Consider the following 8909-nt stretch of genomic DNA (forward strand, 5'->3'; position numbering starts at 1 on the left):
GGGACATGGAACCCAACATTTTTCTTTTATGATTCAGATAGAATATACCATTTTATACAACTTTCCAGTTTACTTCTATCAGCAAAAATGCTTCGTTTTGTTGGTAACCTTTGTTAAAGGGACAGTAATGCACTACTGGGAGCTAGCTAAACACATCAGGTGTTCCAATTACAAGAAGCATATATATGCAGCCACCACTCAGAAGCTAGTTCCCAGTAGTGCATTGTTGCCCCTGAGCCTAGCTGGGTATTCTTTACAACAAAAAATACCAAGAGAAAAAAGCTAATTAGATAATAGAAGTAAATTAAAAAGTTGTATAAAATGGCATGCTCTGTCTGAATCATGACAGAAACATTTTGGGTTTCATATCCCTTTAAATCACTTATCCGGTACCTTATTCAAACTGCCATAAGGTTACACAAGGCTTTTTATTTTGGTGGGGGAGCTAAAACATTTATCAGGAATTCCAGCTTTTTCCCTATTACCTGACAGCTCTAATTGATCTACTGAGAGACTAAAGCCATCTGGTAAACAGGTTTACGCATGCTCAGATCCCATATAAAGGTACATTCCCTGCTTGTTTTAAAATGTGCTATAAAGAGGAGAATAGACATCTGATGATCACAAACTCGCCGGCATGTAGATAATCACACAAAATCTTTGAGGGCTTTTTTTTTTACCCATATTGTTATTTAGGTGCCTCTCATTTACACCCAGAACCTGTATAGTGAGGTAAATAGCTCTCAAGGTAAAATTTGCCTTTTTAAATTTTGGGGAGAACTCGCAATACTGACGAGACTTCTTGAGCGGTGGTCTTTAGATTATCGGACCCTTGGAGCAAATACAACGGGCCATTCTTGCTATGTGAACTAAAATGTTTTGTTTTTACTTAAAGGGACAGTCTAGTCAAAATTAAACTTTCATGATTCAGATAGGGCATGCAATTTTAAACAACTTTCCAATTCACTGTTATCATAGAATATGATTTGTTCTCTTGGTATTCTTAGTTGGCCAGTAAACCTAGGTAGGCTCATATGCTAATTTCAAAGCCTTTGAAGGCTGCCTCTTATCTCAATGCATTGCATTTTTCACAGCTAGAGGGTGTTAGTTCGTGTGTGCCATATAAATATCATTGTGCTCACGCCCGTGGACTTACTTATGAGAAGGCACTGATTGGCTAAATGCAAGTCTGTTAAAATAACTGAAATAAGGGGGGCAGTTTGCAGAGGCTTAGTATATTAATATAACAGTGTTGGCTATGCAAAACTGAGGGAATGGATAATAAAGGGATTATCTATCTTTTTAAACAATACAAATTCTGGAGTAAACTGTCCCTTTAATTTTGAATTACATGCCCCCTTAAAAGGGACAAAAAGTCAGTAGTCTGCTGGGCTGCACAACATAACTAGGTTAGAACTATACACAATCAGGAGAATGAACATATAACACACTATTGGTGCCTATAGAACGTACCTGTGGATTGACACTAGCTTGGCAGTTCTTCTGCCCAAAGAAAATTCTGAACAGTAAAAGTCAGCTTCGGCCCAGGTTTTGTTCATTGGAAAGAACCTAAAGCAATTTCCATTGTATTCTGTCCAAAATAGAGGGCAGGCTGGCGGCTGGCTCAGGTCTGTGAATACTGAGGGGAGAATTATAGTATCAAGTAACAAGAATGCTCTGGGTGAAGGTTATAGTCTGCACTGCAATTAGGATAAGCAGCTTGTTGGCCACAATAAGAAATCTAAGTTAAACAATAAATACTGAAGCAAAGTAAAATATTGTTATGTAAAAAATCAGCAGGTGTATAATAACATCATCAGAAAATCAATATGTCCAAGACTGAGCTCCTTCTAATCCCCCCTCTAATTCTACCCCGGTTCCTAACTTTTCAATCACTGTTGGTGACACCACTATCTCCCCATCACCCCAAGTCCGCTGCCTAGGAGTTGCACTTGACTCCAATCTGTCCTTCATACCCCACATCCAATTGCTCTCTTCCTCCTGTTGCAACCACCTACGCAATATCTCCAAAATTCATCCGTTTCTTAATGCTGAAACTACTAAACAGCTAATCCACTCCCTGGTAATCTCCCGACTTGACTACTGTAATAACCTACTAACTGGCCTCCCTCTCTCCCTCCTCTCCCCTCTTCAATCCATCCTAAATGCCTCTGCTAGGCTAATCCACCTCTCCCGACGCTCTGTATCTGCTGCACCTCTCTGCGAGTCCCTTCACTGGCTCCCCATCCACAGTAGAATTAAATTCAAAATTCTCATCCTGACCTACAAAGCCCTTACTAACGCAAACCCCCTACCTGTCCTCACTCATCAAGAAATATACTCCAGCCCGCCCTCTAAGATCCAACAATGACCTGCTCCTTGCATCTTCTACCATCACCTCCTCCCATGCTAGGCTACAGGACTTCTCTCATGCGGCACCAACCATCTGGAATGCACTTCCTAGAGCTGTCAGACTATCCCCTAACCTTTCCTCCTTTAAACGCTCCCTAAAGATCTTTCTGTTCAGGGAAGCTTATTACCCAACTCAGTTACAAATTAATTTCACTTGCCTAATTGCTGCCTCCATCTAACTCCACACTAATATCATTCTCACCTTTCTAGTCCCCACCTCCTGTTTCTCACCCTCCTACCCATCTAGATTGTAAGTTCCCACGGGAACAGGGCCCTCAATTCTCCCTGTATTTGTTTGTTAAACTTTGTCTGGTGACTTTTATATTGTATTGTACTGTACTTTATAAATAAATAAATAATAATCAGAATATGATAACTGCATATTATTTGTCTATATTTATTCTATCTTCCTCCTCACAAACTGTCTGTAGATATATCTATTTCCAGAATGTATTGCCCATCATATTTGTACAGGTAGGTACCACACTATTACATTGCACTGCCTATTGCCGTGCATTCTGTCTGAGAACGTTAGTTCCCCAAGCAACCAATCAGAATCAATATCTGCCTGTCTCCCTATGAATTAACCCTGGGACATGTAGGAAGAGGCAGACTGCTGTTGAATACTTTCTATAAATCAGTGCTTTGTTATGTTGCATTGCATATGCATTTCAACATTTTTTATTTTTGCATAATGACGCAACAAAAAAGTATATTTTTATGGGAACTTTCTAGCATATTTAAGGTAATAAAGGAATTGCAACTAACACTGACATTAATGAATGTGCAGTAACAAGGTTTCTTCAAACTTGGGGATCATGTGACCCACCCAATTCTGGTTGGCTAGCTGCCTTTGCATTCGTCTCCTCATGTGAATAGCCTGGCTGCCATATTGGTGTTGAACACAGAGCAGCCAGACACAGTGCTCTTCTCTTAATGATTATTGCTTCCTTTAATTTAACTGTACTTTATCTATATTTCTCTCCCCCTTTAAGTCCTCATGTGCTGTTTTCTGCGATAATATATAATTTGAAGCAACACAGATGGTATGGTGCATCAGGGACCATGCATTTGAGCTGTAGGCTTGGGGTATGGGTTATGTATGTGTTGTATAAGGGGATGTGGGCATTAAATTGGCATGTGAAAGGTGCAGTGAGCTATACATCTGGTCTTCAATGTAATCTGGTCATTTGTCTGGCATTAGCGGTGCTTAGGCCATGCTTCAGGTATAAGCGGTAATGTTGGTGCAAATATAATAGGAGTGTTGTTTGTGCTTTGGAGCAGATCTGTAATGCATTGTGGGCATATAAATGCCAAGAGCATGGGCAGGGGTAATTAATCTAGGGAGGACTGTGATGTGGGCATGTTACTGACATATTGGGGTGTCTGGGGCTAATACATCTGGTCTGTGGTGTAATGTAAAATATTAAGAAGTCATGATTTCAGCTTTAGAATCACTGACTGTGGCATGGACTGAGAAAAGTTGCAGTGCTGGTAGACACTGAGCTGTTGGATAACTAAAGAGACTCTGTTGTAGGCTACTTACTGGGGTTCACAGCTGAATAACCTGAGGACATCCCTATATGTTATGTCAAATGGTTTCACTACATTGTTTAAATATAGGTGTTTTTGTGAATCTCAAAGAAGCATTCAGTAAACGCCAATGCCTTTATTACTGTAATGTTATGTTTGGCGGTTAATAGAAAAACACTGAAGTTTTACTTTGTGATAATCCAACCTCTGGCTTTGGGGGCTGCAGAGTGCTTTGCCCCGGTCAGTCATGTGATATGGGCATAAATTTGGCATAGGGGGTACAGGGACCATCCATCTGCACTGTACTGTAAAGTGGGTATATGCCTAGCATAAGAGGTTGCAGTGGGCCAATCATCTGGTCTATAGTGTGATGGGGCATATCTATTCACTGAATCTTATGGTGGGTATGCATCTAATTAAAGGCCTTAGCAAATAGCTGAAGTAAAGGGATTACATGGGTATGTATGTTATCTGTAGCTGACGTAAATGGGTTGCAGGTGCTTCCATCTAATCTGAGGTCTGGGAATGAAGCTAAATTAAAGGGGTTGCAGAGGTATGTATCTGATCTATGGTCTGGACATGTAGCTAAACTACAGGGTTTGCAGGGGTATGTATCTCATCTGTGCTCTGCGTATGTAGCTGAAGTACAGGGGTTGAAGGGGTATGTATCTCAACTTTGGTCTGGGTATGTAGCGGAAGTACAGGGGTAACAGGGGTATGAATCTCATCTATGGTCTGGGCATGTAGCTAAACTACAGGGATTGCATGGGTATGTATCTCAACTTTGGTCTGGGTATGTAGCTGAAGTACAGGGGTTTCAGGGGTATGTAGCTCATCTGTGATTTGGGCATGTATCTAAAGTACAGGGGTTGCAGGGGTATGTATTTCATTTGTGGTCTGGATATGTAGCTGAAGTACAGGGGTTGCAGGGGTATGTATCATCTGTGTTCTGGGTATGTAGCTGAAGTACAGGGGTTGCAGGGGTATGTATCATCTGTGGTATGGGTATGTAGCTGAAGTACAGGGGTTGCAGGGGTATGTATCATCTGTGGTCTGGGTATGTAGCTGAAGTACAGGGATTGCATGGGGTATGTATCTCATTTGTGGTCTGGGTATGTAGCTGAATTACAGGGGTTGCAGGGGTATGTATCTCAACTTTGATCTGGGTATGTAGCTGAAGTACAAGTGTTGCAGGGGTATGTATCTCATCTGTGGTCTGGGTATGTAGCTGAAGTACAGGGGTTGCAGGGGGATGTATCTCACCTGTGACCTAGGTATGTAGCTAAAGTACAGTGGTTGCAGGGGTATGTATCTCAACTTTGGTCTGGGTATGTAGCTGAAGTACAGGGGTTGCAGGGGATTTATCTCAACTTTGGTCTTGGTATGTAGCTGAAGTACAGGGGTTGCAGGGGGGTGTATCTCATCTGTAGTTTGGGCAAGTAGCTAAAGTACAAGGGTTGAAGGGGGATGTATCTCATCTGTGCTCTGGGTATGTAGCTGAAGTACAGGCGTTGCAGGGGGATGTATCTCATCTGTGCGCTGGGTATGTACCTAAAGTACAGGGGTTGCAGGGGTATGTATCTCATCTGTGGTTTGGGCATTTAGCTAAAGTACAGGGTTTGCATTGGTATGTATCTCATCTGTGGTCTGGGTATGTAGCTAAAGTATAGGGGTTGCAGGGGTATGTATCTCAACTTTGGTCTGGGTATGTAGCTGGAGTACAGGAGTTGCAGGGGGATGTATAATCTGTGGTCTGGGTATGTAGCTGAAGTACAGGGGTTGCAGGGGTATGTATCATCTGTGGTCTGGGTATGTAGCTGAAGTACAAGGGTTGCATGGGGTATGTATCTCATTTGTGGTCTGGGTATGTAGCTGAAGTACAGGGGTTGCAGGGGGTGTATCTCATCTGTGGCCTAGGTATGTAGCTAAAGTACAGGGGTTGCAGGGGTATGTATCTCAACTTTGGTCTGGGTATGTAGCTGAAGTACAGGGGTTGCAGGGGGATGTATCTCAACTTTGGTCTTGGTATGTAGCTGAAGTACAGGGGTTGCAGGGGGGTGTATCTCATCTGTAGTTTGGGCAAGTAGCTAAAGTACAGGGGTTGAAGGGGGATGTATCTCATCTGTGCTCTGGGTATGTAGCTGAAGTACAGGGGTTGCAGGGGGATGTATCTCATCTGTGCTCTGGGTATGTAGCTAAAGTACATAGGGTTGCAGGGGGATGTATCTCATCTGTGCTCTGGGTATGTAGCTGAAGTACAGGCGTTGCAGGGGATGTATCTCCTCTGTGGTTTGGGCATGTAGCTAAAGTACAGGGGTTGCAGGGGTATGTAGCTCATCTGTGCTCTGGGTATGTAGCTGAAGTACAGGGGTTGCAGGGGATGTATCTCATCTATGGTTTGGGTATGTAGCTAAAGTACAGGGGTTGTAGGGGTATGTATCTCATCTGTGCTCTGGGTATGTAGCTGAAGTACAGGGGTTGCAGGGGATGTATCTCATCTATGGTTTGGGTATGTAGCTAAAGTACAGGGGTTGTAGGGGTATGAATCTTATCTGTGGTTTGGGTATGTAGCTAAATTACAGGGGTTGCAGGGGTATGTATCTCATCTATGGTTTGGGTATGTAGCTAAAGTACAGGGGTTGCAGGGGGATGTATCTCAACTTTAGCCTGGACATGTAACAAGTGTTAAAAGTTTGTTAAAGAAGTGCTCCTCACCAGAGAACCTAATGTTTTCAGCATGATGCTGTTTAACAGGTTGGCTGGGGACTACATCTGGTCTGACTCTGTAATATTCTGGGCATGTTTTTTGCTTGATGAAGCTGGTGGGGATTTGCATGTGCACTGAGGTCTCATGATTTGGCAAAATTGCCACTTAAGGGGCTATTGGGTAATTGAATCTGTTCTGAGGTTTCATATTTTGGGCATACCGCATGTTAGAGGGCTACTTTGATTAATTATCTCCTTATAAGGACGTGTAAGTCAAAATTTTATTATGATTCAGACAGAACATACAAGTAAAAAAAATCGTAGCATCGTAGCTCCTGTTTATTGGTGTATAATGAGGACAGAGCATGTCTTAAGCACTACATGACAGCTGTGTTTGCATCAATGTACATACAGTGTTCAATAAACGTGCACGCTACTTAGTCTACCTCAGTATGCTCTCATGAAAATGAACTAAGTTTAACAAAGGATAGAAAGAATAAAAGTTACATTTGAGAATAGAATTAGAATATTTTTTTATTGTACACTCTGTGTCAGTTTTGATTTCCACGTCCCTTTAATTTTCAATGCCAGCATCAAACTAAAGAAATATATTCTGTTGCTCTTTAAATTGAATCAGGGACAAATAATTACTAACAGCTTCTTCAGGCATAAAACTGCCTTGCTTGGTCTGCAAAGGGAATCTGGTTGTTTTAAGTTGCTCTGGTTGTTTGGTCAAAATTTGCACCAACTGGTCTAGAATTTCATCCCAGGTTAAATGTGTGAATTAGTTCTGCATCATTATTGCAGCTTCTGCTTTTGACAGTTGGACACATGGAATTTATTAGTGTTTGATTCCGCTAGCAGCACCTCTCACTATCCTATATTGTGAACACAGCTGGTATAAAACGTTATTTGGAAAAATAAAAACAGATCTTGACTGAAAATATGATCCCTTTAATACTATGGCTTAACCTCTTGTCTGCCAGAGAGAGATACAATCTGGAAGATAACAGGTTAATGAATCCTCTTGATAGCTTTATGGATATTCCTGGCATTCTAGAATTAATCTATTATATTGGTCTCCACCAGTTCTGCTGGAAAACAGATTCAAGCATCTTCCATCTAAAACTCATAAGACTTATACATAGACATTTTATACATACTAACTGATAAGCACTGATGGATCCAAACAGACAATTACCTTTGGACAATAAACTGCAGTCTATTAATAGAGAATATTTTGATTCTGTGACATTGTCATTGTAAAAATTTTAATTAGCTACTAGAAAAGTAATATAGAAGAGATACTTTTTAACTTTATACTTGTTGGAAAAGCAGTGATTTAGGAGAAAATATTAAATAACACAATATATAAAAATGTATTTTCTGTCAAAAATGTTTCTTTAATTTATATGTATTTATGTCTATAATATAACATAATATATTTATATGTATTTATGTCTATAATATAACATTTATATGTATTTATGTCTATAATATAACATAATATATTTATATGTATTTATGTCTATAATATAACATAATATATTTATATGAATTTATGTCTATAATATAACATAATATATTTATATGTATTTATTTCTATAATATAACATAATATATTTATATGTATTTATGTCTATTATATAACATAATATATTTATATGTATTTATATCTATAATATAACATAATAGATGCGGTTGAAAGAACAGTATAGTCCTAATTTTAATTCCAGATGAGTTTTGTGTTTTATAAAGCAGATTAAAGCATTTGTAAATCTCAGTTCTTTATACAGTAAAATATTTCTAGTTGGCAGTAAAGTTGACTTACCTTGACTGACTTGCATTTCTGTCTGTGGAAAAGCTTGAACAGTAAGTATGATCATTGCAGCCATAAAACACAGGTCCCATTGGATGTAAGCGAGCAGACAGTGCCTCATTTTTAGTTTTGGAACTATGGGACAAGCCTTCCTGGAGTCAGTCTTGGATCCTTTTACTGTTCATGTTGTACTTACAGAAGCAGATGTAATACTCTTACAGGTCACTCCCCCAAACTAGTTACTGTCCATGTCTTGTGGGATAGGCTGACCAAAATCCTAGTGGTATTGCATGAGCTTCTGAGTACTAAAATCTTATCTACACAGGGCTGTCAGTTATGCTAAGTCCAGAGCTATTAAAGGGACAGTCTGGTTAAAATTAAACTTTCACTTCCATTATCAAAATGTGCACAATCTTTTATATGCACACTTTCTGAGGCA

The 8909-nt window shown here is 40.0% G+C and overlaps 1 protein-coding gene across 1 annotated transcript in view; it reads right to left on the reverse strand.

Annotated features, from left to right (window-relative positions):
- CLEC19A (C-type lectin domain containing 19A) overlaps positions 1-8650 on the reverse strand; it is a 65745-nt gene extending 57095 nt beyond the window's left edge. The window contains exons 1-2 of the mRNA XM_053695062.1: positions 8483-8650; positions 1474-1639 (exon numbers count right to left, since the gene is read on the reverse strand). Coding sequence (XP_053551037.1) covers positions 1474-1639; positions 8483-8591 — 275 coding nt within the window. The 5' untranslated portion in view covers positions 8592-8650. The remainder of the gene's footprint in view (positions 1-1473; positions 1640-8482) is intronic.
- Between the last annotated feature and the right edge of the window lie 259 nt (positions 8651-8909).

Source organism: Bombina bombina, chromosome 11 (assembly GCF_027579735.1).
Source record: "Bombina bombina isolate aBomBom1 chromosome 11, aBomBom1.pri, whole genome shotgun sequence".
Classification (NCBI taxonomy): Eukaryota; Metazoa; Chordata; class Amphibia; order Anura; family Bombinatoridae; genus Bombina; species Bombina bombina.